The sequence below is a fragment of the Lytechinus variegatus genome, chromosome 5, assembly GCF_018143015.1.
Source record: "Lytechinus variegatus isolate NC3 chromosome 5, Lvar_3.0, whole genome shotgun sequence".
In the NCBI taxonomy this organism is placed as follows: domain Eukaryota; kingdom Metazoa; phylum Echinodermata; class Echinoidea; order Temnopleuroida; family Toxopneustidae; genus Lytechinus; species Lytechinus variegatus.
Genome location: NC_054744.1, coordinates 16737598 through 16756568, shown reverse-complemented (window position 1 = coordinate 16756568; position 18971 = coordinate 16737598). Strand labels below are relative to the sequence as shown.

The following is an 18971-nucleotide window of genomic DNA, read 5'->3' as shown; positions in this document are numbered from 1 at the left end:
GCAAACATATTGTTCGGGGGGGGGGGTGGGCAGGGGTGATGAACTATTGTTCTATCCCCCCCCACTTGAATATCATGACGCCATTTATTTACCCTGTAATTGGGGGAAATGTCTCCAGGGGAGAGGTCCTGAGGGGAGTTGACCTCTGAGGGAGTTATTCTTTGGGGCGAGTCTTTCACGAATGAAGACCTTTTATATTTTTTTGCTTGTCAAATTTTCAGGACAAAATGCACATCCTTAGTTGGAGTCATCCTCAGCTGAGTTGTCCAACAGGGAACTTGTAATACGCTTCAAACAATATGGAACCTTTAGAAACCTATCATAATATAATTGATATTTCTTAACTTTCTTGCGTAGGACCGTGAATGGTACATGTAATCATAATTATGTGGAACCTGTTGCATCAATGGTACATGTAACTAACAAAGATAAAAGACAATTGCAATCAATATCTAAAGGTACTTGATAAATTTCAATCTAATTCAATTCAAATTTTAATTCAACAAGGTGATCCAACTAATTGAAAGAGGCATGTAAATTAGGGGAATTAGGGGAATTAGGTGTTATGAATATATACTTGCAAGATCTGCTTGTGTGTCATGACGTAATGGAGAAGTTTGGCACCGTCTTGTGTCTTTGTATAGGTGAGGGAAGGAAAGCAGCTGCATCAGGTGGATTGGTCATGTGTTTGGTCACATGACTCTGCTGCATAGCCAGACTGATGGTCATGTCTTTCAGAATGAATGAATGGATGAGTTCGTTGACCTTCTGTGGTTGCTCCACCATCACCATGTGACCGGCCGATTCCACTACCTCCAACTGAGATGCATAAATAGTCTGAGAAAAAGAAAACATAAATACACAATTTAGAAAATGGGAAATAGCATTTGAAGTATATACCTTGACCAGGTTATGAAGGGTGTTTTATGATTCTTTACCTACATAAAGTTAAATACCGATCTAAGAGCAACAGGGTATGGAGAGTATATCAGAGTTATATGAAATGCTGATTAAATTTGTTGCTGTTATCAAACATTTTCAGCCAGTCTATTTATTGACTTATTGAAATATGGAATTTAGACCTGGATTTGGACAACACAGGCACAATTGAAAACTCTGCAAAATGCAGAACAGAGATTAGTTAACTGGACCAAATGAGTATCATACAAACTGGTTTTCAATGAAACTTTCAGGGATGAGAAAGAATAGGTATACGAGTAATTTTGATTCGACCGAGATGCAATCAATACACACTAACCTCTTGCATAGTTACTGATTCCTTCTGTGGCACGAGCTCATCCTGGCGTCCATGGATGATAAGGACACCCACTGAGAGTGACGAATGGTAGTCACTCCCTCCTTCAGGCCAGTACTGTCCCTGCATGGTGGCACGTAGAACGTAAGCCGGGATGTCAAAGGCATTTCTCAAGTCAACTGCAGAGCGCTTATCTTTGGTATGAAAGGCTTGTCTATCAAAGAAACAGACCATGATAATAATAAAATTACCTAGACCAATAAAGAGCTTTTAAAGAGGATATGCCTACATAGAACTGTCACTTCGTTAAAGAGCAAGTTAAATCTTGCAATATTTCTGCACACGTCACATGCTTCTTGACAAGGTAAAGCAAATTCTTATTTTGGGGACATGTAGTTTGTTCCAGGGATCACGTAAGTACAATACAATGAAATGAATGTTTTTAGGATTTGGGGATGAAAGAAAAATCAAGGAAGAAACTGATGAGGACTTGCAGAATCTATGGTTCAACTAAAACTAAGGTACAGTCATATTATTCAATATTAACCCTAAAAAGACTGGGCTATTTCGTTGCCTAAGACTGGGGGGGGGGCTGATTTGGCCCCCCTATGATCTCGGCCATTGATCGCGCGATCGCGACGAAAATTGACACGCGCGTTACCCATGGCATTATCTACAAAACTATAATATCAGATTCTGCAAAAAATCTCATTGCTCATTAATTATGCTAATTTATGCATAAAATCATAAATTTGCTCCAATTAATAAAATAAAGACCCTAAAATGCTAATTTTTGTTTTTCACATACTCTAGATAGGCATCTGATCAAATTTATTTTTCAAAAATTTCAACATCACATTTATTTTCTTATGTATTCTATTGTTTTCTAAAAGTATTTCTCTGTTTTTCGACTTTTTGTTTTTTGTTGTTTTTTCAATGAAAATCGTCAGGGACTTTATTTTGACCATAAAAAAGGTGAAATTAATTGATTTTAAGGAGTAAAAGGAAAAATAATGATACATTTATGAATTTTGGCTAAAAACACAATTTGCTATGGATTTGTACACAAATTCACGTTTTTGAGTAATTTTGGGTCTGCATGCACTTACGAAATGTTGTGTAATTTCGGAACCGCGTACACGGGGGTCACGATTTCGGTCTCAAAAGTTGTGCGAGACTTGAAAGTAAAAAGTTTTGAGGGGGCTGAATCAGCCCCCCCCCCAGTCCTTTTAGGGTTAAACCTAATGAACATATCAAATTTAGTGTTATTTGATATTTCTCTATTTTGTTGAAGTGAGGTTAGCCTTTCAAGGTATGCTCAGTGACAAGTAGTGACAATTCTGTACGCACTATGCAGACTATGAGACTGAACCTTTGATTGTGAATTGCATCCGCTGTGTTTCCACAAAAGTCTTGAAAATATAGCCTAAAGAGATTTTTACCTTGCAAATGTTCTATTGATAATCGGCTTGATACAAGCAAGGCAACACGATGGAAGACAGAACAGATGACATGGCTCAGGTGAGAGGGGAATAGGACCTCCATTGCTGATCAAAACAACCTTGGTAACCTTTCTTGACCTCTCCTTGGCAATCAAGGTGCAGAATGATCCACTGTTGGGGGAAGGGGGGGGGGGCAAAACAAAAACAAATATTTATTTCATTCCATTTGGGAAAATGATTCATTCAATAATCCTTCATACTGTACTACAAATTGGCAGCTGTAGTATTTTTATGCACAGCATTATTCAAAGTTCATGAACAGTAAAGTGCTTGAAATTCATAGGAACTGATTCAGAATGTTTTGATTTTGTCAATTTGTATGGAGACAATAACTTTCGTCTCATTACTATTTTAAAGCCTGTTGAAATTATTTCATAAAGTTTATTCTGGAAAAAATGTGTCAAATTCATTTCATTTTCATTTTATATCCATCACATCATTACTGTTTTAGGGGACGCAAAATCATAAAATTCTTCTCTTTTTCTTATGGATATCAAACTAGAAATAGGTTTTCAAGGATTTTAGATATTTCCTTTGAAACATAAAAATATACCCAATGTAATAACAAGTGGAGCACCTCTGGCAGTCTCACCTGCATTACGCAATTCAATATGACGAAAATGACTATATGAAATAATTAAAAAAAAAAAAAACACCATTCATATCATAATACACTACTAAGTTCATCGACCCTAAATAACATTTTACCTTGATCAAGTGACGTAAGACTTGTGCAAGATGAGCAATGATACTGGATCACCCCTATGTCCACATTTCTACAGTGTATCCATAAATTTTCAAAGTTATAATAGCAATTCGACAAGTACCCACAACATGGTCAGAGACCTAAAACAACCTTCAACCTCGGTCATGTGACCTGAAACTCACACAGAATGTTTAGTGATACTTGATTACTCTTCTGTCCAAATTTTATTACATAGATCCATAAACTATCAAAGTTACGAAGGTAATCCAACAAATACCCCCAACATGGCCAAAGTTCATTGACCCTAAAATAATGACCTTTGACCTAGGTCATGTGACCTGAAACTCGCACAGGATGTTTTATAGTTGATTACTCTTATGTCCAAGATTTATGAACTAGATCAATAATTTTTATAAGTTATGACGGCAATTCAAAAATACCCCCAAACATGGCCAAAGTTCATTGACTCTATTAACCTGAAACTCAAGCAGGGTGTTTAGTAATACCGGAACTTCATTACTCTTATGCCCAAATTTCATGAACTAGGTAGGCCTACAAATACTTTCTTTTAAAGTTATCATGACAAAAACTTAACCTTAGGTTAAGACTTCAATGTCGATTCCCACAACATGGTCTATGTTCATTGACCCTAAATGACCTTTGACCTTGGTCATGTGACCTGAAGCTCTAGCAAGATTTCAGTAACACTTGATTACCCTTATGTCCAAGTTTCATGAACTAGGTCCATATACTTTCCAAGTTACAATGTCATTTCAAAGAGAACTGTCAGAAAAGTGGCGCCAATAATCTCGCTCTGCTATGCAGATGAAACAAAAATGGGGAAACCTTATTTGGAAGAGATTTTACTGCAAGTTACAAAATACACTCTAGAATCTTTAAACCACTTAGTAAATTTCAGAATCAAACAGTATGTTATTATAAGTCTATCAAAATTTCTTCTTAATACCTTGAGACAAAGTCTTCAAAATAAGCTTTCTTACCCATATGAATGACCAATCAGGACATTCCGCTTCTTTGCATAGCGATCAAATATTGCAAGCACATCTTCAGCCAATTCTTCAAACTTGTAAGCAGCCATTTCCTTCGGGGCTCTGCTGAATCCATGCCCAAGCATGTCAGGCACTACCATCTCAAAGCCAGCCTCCTCAAAGTATCGCAACTGGTGGTACCATACTTCTGCACATCCTCCAACCCCATGAAAAAAGAAGAGCACAGTACCAGGTTCTTCCATGAGAGAGATGAGGGAAACCTGACTGGACCACTTGGAATAATGTTGGTTTTGCTGCGTATGAACATTGTCTCCTGAGGGTAGATTCTCTCTGTGGAGACTGTTAGAGGTAGTATTGGAGGCTTGTTCTGAACCTTCATTGTTCATAATGATGCTTCCTGCAGAAAGATCTCTCGTATTGGGGCCACCATTGGGTTTCCCAGATGATCCAACTTGTGAGTTTCGGTCATTGCCCTGGCGATGCTTCCCAAGGATATACTCAATGCGAAGCCACCTTCCCGGTCTAATCTCAAGAATGTTAACATTATGCTGACCAGGTGAGATGGCACGGTTTCTCCAGTTTAAAGAACTAAAGGCTCCACTGGATGACTGCCTCTGTGGCTGGTTCCTCATTTGGTATTCTGCTTGGGGCACTGGTCAAAGACATCTCAAACTTCACAGCTCTTGTAATTGCTACTGTCATAGTTTCCTCAAGATCCAATGAAAGCAATTTTTTCACCTATCCTCTGATAAGTTCCTGTAAACATTATTTACTGAAGCTGAAGTGTAGCAGTTCCTTCATCTATTACAACCATCATCAGTCATAATCAATGATGATAACTGACCTGTAGATCAAAAGCAGATCAAGATAGTTATTCATAAACTATAGTATAATAATAATAATCGTCACAATAACTATAACAATAATAATAATAGTAATATTAATAGTAACAACAACAACAATAATAATAATGATGATGATGATGATGATGATGATGATGATGATGATGATAATGATGATAATAATAATAATGATAGCAATAATAATCATAACAATAACAATAATAATAATCATAATTATAATAATTTCTTAACAGAAAGAAAATCCTGCTCATTCTTTCCAATGATTCTTAATCCCCCCCCCAAAAAAAATGATATGAATGCATTTATAAATAAAATCTTTAAAAATACAAATAGGTCTAAATAATAAACAAATGAAAACACATCTTTTCATTGCCTTGTCGAAGAAGGGAATATGGAAAAGAGGATATGTGAGAAGAGAAAGAGAAAAAGGAACACACTGTAGATGAAAGAGAAAGAAAAGCAGAGAAGGGAAGTCGGTTCTTCTTCTGGAAACAGTAGTATTGTACAGGCCATCGTCTGGTGTATTGTCGTACTGGTGAAGAAGTGTACATGTATGCAGAACATCCAATAGAATATTGCTTACAGCGTGGAAGTAAATATTACTTTTACATGATTTAGAAGTAGCCTTTGGCTTAAGGCTTAGTTTCAGTGTAGGTCTAGTCTATGACTATGATTTACTGTACAAACTGTTATTTTCACGTACAGAATTTTTCGTGAATCACAGAGGACCCGTCATTTTCGCGGGTTGTAAAATTCGCAATCGTCAGATGTACGAAACACTTCCACAGCATTTCAAATAAGAAAAACTAGAACAAATTATGTGCAAATCTATGCTCATCAAAGTCCCCATGCTGATGTGTTTTTTTGTACATAAATATGTCCCTGTAAAAACAGAAAGTGTGTGTGGAAAAAGATGGTTTAATTTTCACTTTTTTTACCTTTAGATCTGAAAATTAATCATGTCACAGTTTGATCTGTAATCAATAGGGTCAAGCAATCTTTGGAATTTGTGTTTTGTTAGATTCATTTTTTAAAAGTTGGTAAAAGTGCAAAATAAAGGAACTTTGTGAACAAGATCTTACACCTCTAAAAGCTTTGGTCATGTGACTTATGAATATCAATGAGTATGCAAATAGCTGCCAATACTCGTGTATAGAGTCAATCAGATGACAATAAAATCAAATTATTTCATGTAAAATACATTGTAATATTACAGTGAGTGAATGAATATTGATAAAATTACATTAGAAAATAGTTTAGGCTCTGATTTCGTTTGAGAAATAAAAAAAAGTGAAATTCTAGCTAAATTTTTAAATCACTAACTGTACTTTCTAACCCTTTTATTCTAACCCCTTTATTTCCCATTCCAGAGACCCTCAAATTTGTGATTTCCCATTCCAGTGCACGTCCATGTTGAACTACTCAGCCTGTCTGAGCGGCGATCTCGATCAGCACATATATGTAGCCCTAGCGCCGGGCTGTTGAAGCTCCCCATGCTCGCAGCTAGCTTGCGCCAGCTCGATATGAATACAGCCATGCATGCATGTTTTTTTACATGGCCGCTAGTACCACGCTGTGCCTACGATCCGGAGAGCGCCTTTTTTTTATCTGGTCAGTTCCAAAGCATTGTACTTTTAGCAATCAGTGATCCAACAGGCAACAGCCGCTCTGGAGACCCGTTTTCAACCCAAGATTTAGTTCCAGAGCCCCCGACCTCCAGGTAAAAGCATAACTTAATTTTTCCCCTTTTATTTAGAGTGCTACATGTATTGCGACCCCATTCTACCCCATTTTGGAGAGCATATGTCTGCCTTGTATTACACGGACGAGTCCTGGGCTCCGGCCCGCTTCCAGGACCCTAACCCAGAAAGCTCCGGCCCGCAAAGCGGGTAATATGAGGCAGACAAATACTCTCCAAAATTGGGGTAGAATGGACAATAGCACTCCAAATAAAAGGGGAAAAAATAGATTATAATTTACCTTGATTATACATGTTATATGGATGAAGGTCTATCGGGACACAGAATCCTGACATCGAGGCACAAACTGGACCCTCAAAAAGGAAAATTTAGATCTCTATGTCTCAGTCGTTCTCAGTATTGATAGGCCATTTTGTTTTCAATTTTGAAAGAAGGAGAACGAACAAGACAAAACTTTCCTTTTTGTGAGGGTCCAGTTTGTGACTCGATGTCAGGATTCTGTGTCCCAACACTAGACCTTCATCCATATAATCGAGGTAGGCCTAAGTGCATAATTTATTTCCCCCCCCCTTTTATTTGGGTGCTATTGCAACCCCATTTTGGAGAGTATTATCAGCCTAATATTACACCGACGACTCCTCCTGGGCTCCGACCCACTTCGCGGGTCGGAGTTCCCTGACCTTGGTTAGACAGGAGAGAGACTCAGACTCAGAGAGAGAGCTCGATCCTCGGTTCGAGTCACTCTCTCACTGCAACCATCCTGCCTGTGGGGAATCTAGAGGTAGGACTATGGTCAGATGGTATGCCAATGCTGTATGATGGGTGACCATAATTTGCGCACATTTTAAAAATTACCATGAAGTTGATTTTCAATAAAAAATTTCTCACAGTTCACACAATATTAATCAAAATCATAAATACCAGACGGAAGGCAAGATCCCAAAGTCAAATTCGCTTGACGGAATTTTAAAGTAGGTCGAGCGTTTTGCTGGTATTGTGATCTCAAAATTCCATGGTGATCGACTAGTGCGCGCTTGGCTGAGAAAGTGCCATAAAAAGTGTGACCTTAATTTGCACACGATCGTTTAGCAAAGCTTTAGAAACTAAATCAAGCAGGTAAAGGTAAGTTAATTGTATCTGATGGAGGTTAAAATGCCATAAATTTGGTTGGCATCACATTTTACTTTCCACTTTGGAGACCTCTGCTTGCAAACTGGCAATTTCATTCTTAATACTTTAATATTACGATTTTGTTCTTTATATAATTAATTGTGATTTAAAAATGTTTTGAAAGTAAAGCTTCATTGACAGGAAAGCAGATTTCTACTTTTAAATATTGCACTACATAGGCCTCCAAATACAGCGTGTGTGAAAGAGAGAGGAAGAGGGGGGGGGTTGTAGCTAGGATGGTCGAAGGGAGACAGCGAAAGTGAAGGGGTCTTGGTGTGGACAATGACAAGGGGATGTTAAGATCGTACGTGTGTGTGTGTGGGATTGGTGAAGAAGTCAATATTCGAAGCGAATGCATATGATGACGGCTGAATAATCTTTGTTTACATGTATATTTTGGCGATTTTGAATTTTCAAAAATATTTTCTTGCACCATGAGTGGGAAGATCGAGGTATGTGATTCAATAAATAACATCACTTTTGAAGTTACAGAAATTCACGAACAGATTATTATTAAAACAAATATTTTGCGATTCCTGATAGTGATATCTATCGGCAGATGCTTTTGCAAGTATTTTTTTAATCCAAGTTGGCAGTCAACTGCTAAACTAAAACTAACATTGGTGATTTAGATCTAGGTCTAGGTTCGACACGGGTAATCCTGTCCGCTATGGAAAGGCATGTAAAGCAAATCCAGGCGTTAGTGGGGAGTGACCATACGTACAGTATATGACTTTCACTCCCCAAAACGCCCCAGGCTACTCGGGCGGGAGCCCAGGACCTTGCGACGTTACGTGTTGACCAGGGTGACCAGACGTCCCGCATTTCCCGGGATTGTCCCGTGTTTTGCTCTTGTGTCCCAGCATCCCGACAACCCTTCCCGGGACGCCTATTTGTCCCTTATTTAAGAATATTGAACAAAATGCAGTTAATACATTTAAAAGTGATGAATTTTCATTAAATAACCAACAGCTGACGAAGCAGGGACAACAATTAAATCGATAACTGTAAACTTTTGCAAGTTCTGCGGGGATTTCTTGCTAACCCAATACATTGTAAACGAACTGGCCTCCTGCCTATGTGTGGCAGGCTACTGGCTAGTCATGTAGGATCAAAGCAAATTCTCAATGGTGCAAACAATCTCACATGATAAAAAGTTTTTCCACCAAAATAATCAAACAATCGGCGGGAAATTCTTAAAATTATACTATGGATTCTCAGATTAATGATTTGGAGATGTAATCGGAGGAACAAGTTATTGACTTTTCATAGATCTAGTTGTTTCAGCTTTCGTTTTGAGTCTTGGTGTGCTCGATGCCGCAATGTTTCATCTAATTTTTAAGTTTGACAATATGTTTCACTTTGAAATTTTTTTCATATCTAAAACATTTTATTTTTAAAATTTTAAACATACATTTAAAAAAACACCAAATAAAATTATGATTTTTATTAGATGATTGATTTTTTTTGTTTACTTGAAGTTTGAACTTTTCCCTTTTTCTTTCTTTTGTATATTCCCTATCCTTTCTGCTTGCCCTTTTTTGTTCCAACTATCTTTATTTCCTATCTTTCTTTCCCAGACATTTTCTTTTCTCTCCATCTCTGTTAATTTTTCTTTCTTTCCTTCTTTACCGACTTTCCTTCTTTATCAAATATCCTTTTTTATTTCCTGCATTCTTTCTTTCCTTGTAATTGCCTTGGCTTCATTCTCTCTTCGTCTTCGTTCTTTCTCTCCTTCCATTATTTTTTTCTTTTTTTCGTTCTCTCCTCCCTTCATTCTTCCCTTCCACTGTTTCTTCCCTTCATATTCTTTTCCCTTATTCTTTCTTTCTTTCTTTCTTTCTTTCTTTTGTTTCTTTCTTTCTTTCCCTTCCTTCCAGTTTTCTTATTTCTTTCTTTCAAAGAATGAAGGAAGGGATTTGCCTGCTGTCGCCAAGCGGAAGACAAAGAAATCAAGATGGCGATGTAAACACGGAAGTAAGCTCTTTCCATCTTTGCAAAACAAATCTCTTGTTTTTTTAATGAATTCTTCTTTAAAAATGAAATCCATATCGCAGAAATGTTGGAAATGAAGTTGGACCCCAGTACATGTTTTAGGGCTAGATCTTTTAGAGGGAAAGTAGAATTCTCGGGGGCGAAAGTTTCTGGTCTTGTACCCGTATGTGTGGAAATATAGGTAGGGCTCCCAGGCGTTAGTGGGGAGTGACTCCATACGTACAGTATATAACTTTCACTCCCCAAAACGCCCCAGGCTAGGTAGAAGGAGAGAACTTTGTTTTTGAGGTTCCACTTCCAGTTTGTGCCCAAATGTAGCGATCGCAACGGGTTCGCGTTTAACACATTTCCTATTCTGCCAACACACAAAATGGGCAAAATTCATTGAGCCAGTGTATCAACATTTCAAATCCTTTTTTCATAAAATGTTACGATCTTTTTCTATTTATATCTAAACTTCTTATTTCTAGTCAATTTACTCACATTTGCATCGCCAAAATGTTGTTTTTAAGGCCGTCCGTCGTCACACGATGGAAGTCGCCATTTTGGAAAATATGACTCAAGAACCGGGTTAATCTTGCAAGTTACTTTTACTTGTTGACGCCCTCTAGGGGCATCAAATAACCATGTGTTATGTATCATTAAAATCGGCAGACTTTCTTCTACAAGTTAGTGACGATTTCAGTTCAATGTCGGCAATGTTTTTCATTACAAAAAGGAGATTTTTTGGACACTTAAGGTAAATCATGTTTCTTTTTCTTACTTCAAAGCCGTATAAACAGAAAATTTCCCAGGGAACAGTCAAATATCAGATATAAATTAATTCTTTGAAGTGTATTTGTATCAGAAAATCTAATTTTGATATATAAGAATGTGTCGCATAGCTGCGCAAGAGGCGAATGCAAGCCCATGTTGTGCCGCCTAGAGTGTGATTTTGGTGCCATGGCTGACCGAAAGGAGTGAGTGGGCGTGGTGGCCGTGGGTGTGGTACTTGATGCATGTATGTTATTGTTAAACCCATTGAAATTAGTTGTAGGTGATAAGTTGTGCATTTGATTTCTGCATGAATTATGTGTATTGATGATAAATTAATGATAATTTCAACTTAATATTTCAAGAAAAAAAAAACAGGCGGGAATTAAAGCATGTTTAATTCCAGTCTCATTTTTTTTTCATGGTGTACAGGCGCAGACCATGCATTGACTGCTGCCTGGTACTGGTATTAAAATGAATAGATACATGACTATATCTATATTCTGTTGTTTTGTGTCATCATATCAATAAGCTGTCTCATCAATTCACATGATGTACACAATAATGGGTCCCTGTTTTATTATGTTTACTAGGAGGGAGATTATTTTGTAAATGTGATTTTAAATGTAGTAGAAATTCAGATAATGTCAGAGACTTGCTTTTTAACTTTATATATTCCAATATATTTAATGTTAATATATTCTATAATTCTAAGCAGTGGAGTACATTTCTAGCTACTGTTGCAGCTCCAGCTGTCTGATCTCGCATTCTCGGATCTGCAAACAAGTTTGAGACATCATGGTAATTATACAGAATACAGAGTGAACATGGACAAACAGAAAGAAAAAAAAAATTTACTTGCAAAACTTAATTTTCTACTTTTGAATGATATAAATCTTACAGATACCGGGAAGTATAGTGGGACATTCATTTTTATTTTCTGATTAAAGTCTGTTGAGGAATGAGACCCCCAAGAGTTTATTAATTTTTTTTAACAACGCAAAGCGTCCCATGCACTTCTCTTGTCTTATTCTAATTTGTTATCTTTCTTCTTGTATACTATATTTTCACAAATAGAAGCTGTTTGAATAAGAAAAATATGAATTCATACAACTATATTTTGCTTAAATTGCTAAAAATTGTCTGTTCTCATTCTAATGCCTTTGGTTGATTACCCAACTGTAGATCTGCCACCCAATGGGTACTGGGGTAGACCAAAAGCTTCAGTCTCTGTATTTTGGTTGTTCCGCTGAACTGCGTTGGCTCACTCACCAATACATAGACTGAAAAGCTTGGAGGCCCGTACGTACAGACAACGTATTTTAGCAGTAACGTTAGATCGAACAGCGGGAACCCGATTTTCCGATCGTTTTTTGTACATAAAATGTCATATTATGAAAAAGAAATCACATCCATATTTACGAAAAATGTTTAAAATTCAGAAATATCGTACCTTAGACCTCAGTTACCGCTAATTCTTTTGAAATGATGATCGAAACATCGTCATCTTCGATCCTTTCGTTGGTCAAGGTAAGTTGCCATCTTGGATGACGTCATCATCATTACAGACGTATTTACCAGTCGCTACCTATCGCGATTTGTGCCGCTGTTTTGCGCTGCGCTTGGACATATTGATGTGCGTGCGTTCGGAACTTGTCGCTCGCATTGATTGGCCAAGATATCGAAAATTTAATCGGAAAGCCTTGATAAAAGCACAACTCGTTGACGGCTGCCATATTTTCCTCTCCGGCAGAAAGTCAAAAAATAAGGAATAACCCGGGGAATAACTCATCGGTAACGTATATTTTCAAAATATTATAAAATGTATATGATATCAATAGAAAGATTAGAGTCTAACGAAAATAGTGGACCTTCGTCCAAGATAATATAATGTCATTTAGAATCTAAAAGAAGTAACAAATCTGGACAAAACCCGTCCGCCAAATTGTCGGATCGGACCAGATTACACATGAAGGCTCGTACTGACACATTGCCGTCGGTAAATGGGGATTGTAGTAAAATGTCAGAAATTGTTGAATAAATCCCCAGAAACGACGGTTATTCCTGTCTAGTACTGCGGGTGCTTGTCCTGGGTGGCAGAAAAGTTCCGCATATAGCGTCCCTTTAAGAGGCCATATCTTCAGTTATGGTGCTCCAATTGTAATTTGGTCTTCACCATTGAATTTGTCTTCATCACATCATCACATCACATCAGGTACGGAAATGAAGGACTTCTCCTGTAGATTTTCCGATCTTTACTTCTAGTAATTGACGGCCTAAACACTTTAAACTTGTGGAACTTTACGTGCGTTGAGAAATGGAGGTTTTAAATCTTTCCCCCCACCAAAATTTATCCAACAGATGTTTAAACATTTCCACTGATTTTGCTTCCACTACTTTTGTAGGCAGTTTGTTCCAGTCAGAAATTACTCTTTGACTAAAAAATTTGCTCCTTAGTTCCAACCGAGATCGTCCTGTGAAGAGCTTGAACTTGTGACCTCTAGTTGCTGAATGGATTGCAGGTGTGAAAAATGTGTCACTCGAGATCCCAAACTTTCCATTTAACAGTTTATACACAGTAATCATATCTCCTCTTCGTCTTCTGTAAAACAGTGAGTGAAGGTTTAGTCTCTCTAGACGTAGTTCATACGGTAAGCTCTGGAGACCAGGAATCATGCGAGTAGCTCTCCTTTGCACTTTCTCTACTTTGTCTGCATCCATTTTGAATCTCACGTGCCATAAAATGTTCCCATATTCCAGATGAGGTCGAACCAGAGATACAAACAAAATTGGTAATATTTCAGGGGTTATTTGAGAAAAAGTCCTGTGTATTATTCCAAGTATTTGGTTAGCTTTCAAAACAGCTGCTGAGACATGTTGGTGAAAATTCAGCTCTTCATCCATGATAACACCAAGATCTTTCTCCTGCTTCCATGGTTCTAATTCATCTCCATTCATAGTATAAACACTTTTTGAATTGTTCTTCCCAATATGTAGAACCTTGCATTTCTTAGTATTAAATTTAAGTTGCCAGGTTTCACTCCATTCGACAGCATGAGTAAGATCAGCTTGAAGAGTCTTTTGTTTAACATCAGAACTAACATCGCCGATGATTTTGGTATCGTCGGCAAAAATATACACAGAATTGTCCAAAATATTAGGTAGATCATTTATAAAGATGACAAAGAGAATGGGTCCTAACACGCTCCCTTGCGGAATTCCGCTGCTTACTTGACTCCAATCAGAACTCTCACCATTAATAGTCACTCTCTGTTCCCTTCCTGTTACAAAGGCTCTTATCCAAGCATGTAATTTTCCAACTATACCATATGACATTAATTTCTTGAGAAGTCTCTCATGAGGAACAGAGTCAAATGCTTTACAAAAGTCTAAATAAATGACATCAATAGGAATTCCAGCATCAAGTTTGCCTGTTATTTCTTCCATTGCACATAAAAGTTGTGTCATACAGGACCGATTGGGAGTAAATCCATGTTGACAGTTTGAAAGTAAACAATGATCCATCAGATGTTGCATCACTATATCCCGAATTAGACTTTCCATCAGTTTTCCAACCACTGGAGTTAAACTTATTGGTCTATAGTTTTCAATGTTCTTCTTGCTTCCCTTTTTGTGAAGCGGAGTTATGTTTCCGACTTTCCAATCACCGGGAAGCATGCCTTCATCAAATGACTTCTCAAAGATAATTTGTAGTGGAACAGAAATAGAACGTGCAGTTTCCTTCAACAGTCTTGGATGCATTTCGTCTGGACCTGGAGATTTGCTTCCATTCAGTTTGAAAACTTTCTTTTCTATCTTTTCTCTAGTAATAATTACATCTGATAGTGGTGGACCAGAGTAAAGCCAATTTACATCCGGCATACAGTACAAATTTTCATTAACAAAAACGCTTGAAAAGAAGTCATTAAGAAGTTTTGCCTTCTCTAAGTCTGAACTTATGACTTTTTCCTCAGAGTCTACTAGATCACTTATTCCAGGCCTTGATTTTATCTTCCTGTTGGCATACTTCCAAAATCTCTTTGGGTTTGAGGCTACCTCCTTAGCTAGTGATCCTTCGTACTCAATACAGTCCTGTCTGGTAACTTGTCTCAAATGATTACGTATCCTTTTGTATTTAGCATGATCAATAATACTTTCAGTGTTTAAATATGTCTTCCATGCTTTTTTCTTTTTGCTGGATAATCTCAATGCTTCTTTCGATATATATGGGCTCCTACGTTGCTTCGAGTCTCTTTTCTGGCAAGGAGGCACACATTCTCGAACAAAAGTAAGGAATATATCTTTAAAGAGTTTCCAGGCATCGCAGCAAGTCCTGTCTATTAAAAGTTCACTCCACTTAATATCACTGAGAAGGTGATTGAGTTTCTCGTAATCTCCTTTGTCTAATTTCAACTTTAATGACTTTGTTCTGGCTCTTTTTTCTCCAGAAACTTTTAAGTTCACAACAATACAACAATGGTCACTTTTTCCTAATGGAGGCAGCATATCCAAGTTTTTAATCATTTCTTCTGTGTTTGTAATAACAAGGTCTAAAACACTAGGATTTTGCCCTTGCCTAAATCTTGTATATTCAGATACATGTTGAAATAAATACGAGTCTTGAAGAGCATCTAAAAAATGTTTAGCCTGGCCATCACCTGACCCTCCAACGTACCATAAATTCCAGTCTATTTCAGGAAAATTAAAGTCACCAACAATAAATATAGCTGTGTCTTTGTTTTCAGATAGTTGTCTAAGGTGATTATTCAACAATATATTATTTTCTATAGCACTTGATGGGCTTCGATATATACATCCTACAAGAAGCTTTGAATTTCCTTGTAGAGTTATCATACACCATGATGATTCAATAAAGTCATTAAACATATCCACTTCAATCACCTTGAGCGTAGTCCTTGTGTATATCAAAACTCCACGAGAATTGCACTTGCCCTTTTCAAGGTTTCCAAATATATTAAATCCATGTATATTAAATGAAGTCAGAGTTGATTCTGTTACAGAAGATTTAGGTTTTGCTTCAGTCACCAAAATAATATCAATATTCAAGTTATTCACAATAATCTCCAACTCAATCATTTTGTTAGATAGAGAGTCTGCATTTGTATACAGAATTTTCAAATCATTTCCGGTTTCAAATGCCACTGGATTGTCATCAACTGAACATTTACTCTCCTGTAGTCAACACTCACCGAGGTCAACTCCTCCTATTGCTCCTTCTAACCTTGACTCATCTGTTGGAGCTTGTCCATCTTTAGGTTGAGTGCTGGGTCGCACTTCTTGTATGTCTTCTGACTGTTGGAAGCTAGACTGAACATTCTCTTTCATCTGCTTGTCCTTCGTCTGCCGAGAGGAGGAATGTGCCACATTCTCTGTACGCTTCTGCTTGAGTTTCACATCAACATTGTAGGTGACTAATCTTCCTCTGCGAATCGTCAAATTTTCTTCACCCTCCTCGCGTCTCCTCTTGAGCTCTTCCCTCAGAGCTTTACGCTCTAAACGCTGTTGTTTAGTCATGTCTGGTGCAACGAATACATTCATCCATTTCTCTACTTTTCTCAAGTTTTTTGCTGACTTCAAGATTTCACTTCTGTGTGTAGCATCTTCAAGTTGTACCAACAGAACCCTAGGCTTGGCGTTCTGATTTTGGATCCTCCCACCCAGTCGTATGACTTTCATAATCCTAACTCCCTCTACGTGACATCCTGCTGAGAAGATAGTTTCAGCCTCTTTTGCATCCTCACACTGCCGCTCCTGAAAACTATCACCTGTTGACTCTGGTACATTAAACAAAACTAAGTTTAGTTTTCTTCTTTCTCTATCAACTATTTCATCAACAATTGCTATGTTAATGAATGCAGATTGTTCATGCAGTTGCACATGACTAGCCTGTGAATCTGAATTGTAGTTCAGGCTTTGGCTAATGCCAGTGTCGTCAGATTCAATAACCCTACTACTGCTTTTACTTCTAGGCATACTCTCCACTCTTTCTTGTTGTTTAGTCACACGTACGTATGATTTATTTCTATTGTCATTTATCTCCGAAGACTCTAGCATCGACTTAATTCCTTTCATTTCTTGCATAATTTCACACATTTGATGAGTAAATTGATCCAACTGATTGAAGGGAATATCCGCACTTTGGCTATTGCCTTGATCTCTGTTGGCAGCATAGCCTGAATTGATGTGTTTGCAGTTTTCTGCTCATTCAATTCAACTGATTTGATAGCTTGTATAGCTTTTTCTTCACAGTAAAAACAGTACCAATGAGCATGATTATTTTCATCACTCAGTACAGCATACACTTCCATAGACATGCCTTGACACAACAAACATGACCATCGCTTGCAGCATTCACATTCAATCATAATTTCAATGCCAGCTTTATCACAGTACTCACATTGGAATTCTTTCTCTTCTACTTGGGTCGATGATTTCCTCTCTCTTGATGCTTTCCTTTGTTTGCTTTTATTTGATGATTTACTGGTATTTCCCTTGTTTAATCTCTGCGAACCACCGATTTCGGATTCTGATGACTTGCGTTTCGGAAGAATTTTCCTTTTCGCTCCTTGAACTAATGTGGAATCGATCGGCGGTGAATCTTGATCTGCGAGTGCGTTCGGGGAAAGCCGCTTCATTGCCTCCTGTAGTGTCAATTCCCCGCTGCGGGCGGCTGGATTGACGACCGACGCCATCGCAAATTTCGAGTAGGCAGTACTGCGAGTAGGTATCGGGCTAGCTCCCCGCTGTAACTGTACGTTGCGTTCGGTGGCCCTCTGCGCTCGTTGCACCTCGCGAACGATGATCACCGCGACAATTTAAATCCAACTAAATCCTATCGAGCCGCATAAAAAATGGCATATAAATGACATCCGTGGAATAAGTATGATCCTAATCCAATATATACGGAAAAACTAAGCCCAAAACAATATTCTGATCTTCAAAATTTGAAATTCAAAAACAATTTTGAGAGAGCTAGAAAAGTACGTCCTCCATTTTCAACGCAAAAGTTCCGCAACTTCTTGAAAAAACCTTTCAAGTGATGTATAATTTGTCTGTATTTAAAAAAAATAAAAATCATGTAATATAGCTACCACTACCAGATCAGATGTCAGGAAAACTGTCACTCGTTTAATTAGACCATCATCCATATAATCGTGGTAAGTGCTTGATTTCTGTTTTAACTATTTATTCGGAGAATTATTTTGACCATACTTCACGCTAGTCAGGCGAGTATGGTCAATTACACGTAAGGTCCTGGGCTCCCTCCCGCTACGTATACGCGGGCGGGAGTTCCCTGGGTTACCCGGGCTCGAGACTCGACTTCGAGTCGACTCTCGAGCTCGAGAGACGAGACTCTTCTAGTTAGAGTCGAGATATATCTAGCTGACTCACCTTAAAAATCGCATGCTCCTCTCCTGTACAAGTTACAAGCCGGTAATTTACCTGATGATACGACCACAAAGCAATGGTCATCTGGAAATAATATGCAGGATTAATTTAAAAGACCCTTTCGCCTTTTCAGCTTCGCTTCTCGATGACGATGTACATGTACATGATGTACACGGAACTTAGCTACGTAGCTCTCTACGATACGAGTACGGTATACTGTAGGCAAGGGCAATGCCTCGATCAATATGTTTTATTAATTATTATTCATGTAATTTAGAAAAAAGAAATGATACAATCTTCAATAGTTTTTAAAATATTTTGTTAAATATTTAAATTTATTATTTTTTCACAATTTAATATATCTGTATTGTTATCTTAAATACCATAATCAACATACTTTGTAGCCTAGTAACAAAAACTTTCTCGAAACAGCCTGCAGTCGTTTTTTTAAAGAAAATTATTGACTGCATATAACATGCAGACGAAAAGCACAAAAGTGCAAAAAAACTGCTGGTGCGCACGACACGTAAATACGGGGGAATTCCCTAAAACAAGCGTACCTCATTCAGCAATTAAAGAGCGAGAGTATTAAAGACTAAGGGCATAG

General features: G+C 37.7%; 1 protein-coding gene across 2 annotated transcripts; it reads right to left on the bottom strand.

The window, feature by feature from the left end:
* Window positions 1–551: 551 nt before the first annotated feature.
* LOC121415583 (protein ABHD8-like) lies at window positions 552–18516 on the bottom strand. 2 transcript variants are annotated; one of them, XM_041608849.1, is made up of 5 exons: window positions 18368–18516; window positions 4465–5317; window positions 2698–2868; window positions 1259–1469; window positions 552–837 (listed from the first exon to the last, which is right to left on the bottom strand). In XM_041608849.1, the coding sequence occupies exons 2-5, from the start codon at window positions 5103–5105 to the stop codon at window positions 598–600; spliced, it is 1263 nt and encodes a 420-aa protein (XP_041464783.1). In that variant the 5' UTR covers window positions 5106–5317; window positions 18368–18516; the 3' UTR covers window positions 552–597. The 2 variants fall into 2 exon arrangements, with proteins under 2 accessions (XP_041464783.1, XP_041464784.1); XM_041608850.1 differs by having other exon boundaries at window positions 18419–18516.
* Window positions 18517–18971: the final 455 nt, after the last annotated feature.

Coding starts and splice junctions, on each gene's coding strand:
- LOC121415583 (XM_041608849.1), bottom strand. CDS start 5,105: ATGAGGAACCAGCCACAGAGGCAGTCATCCAGTGGAGCCTTTAGTTCT. Junction 2,869..4,464: donor CTGATTGGTCATTCATATGG/GTAAGAAAGCTT, acceptor TTCCCCCAACAG/TGGATCATTCTGCACCTTGA. Junction 1,470..2,697: donor ATCAATAGAACATTTGCAAG/GTAAAAATCTCT, acceptor TTTCTTTGATAG/ACAAGCCTTTCATACCAAAG.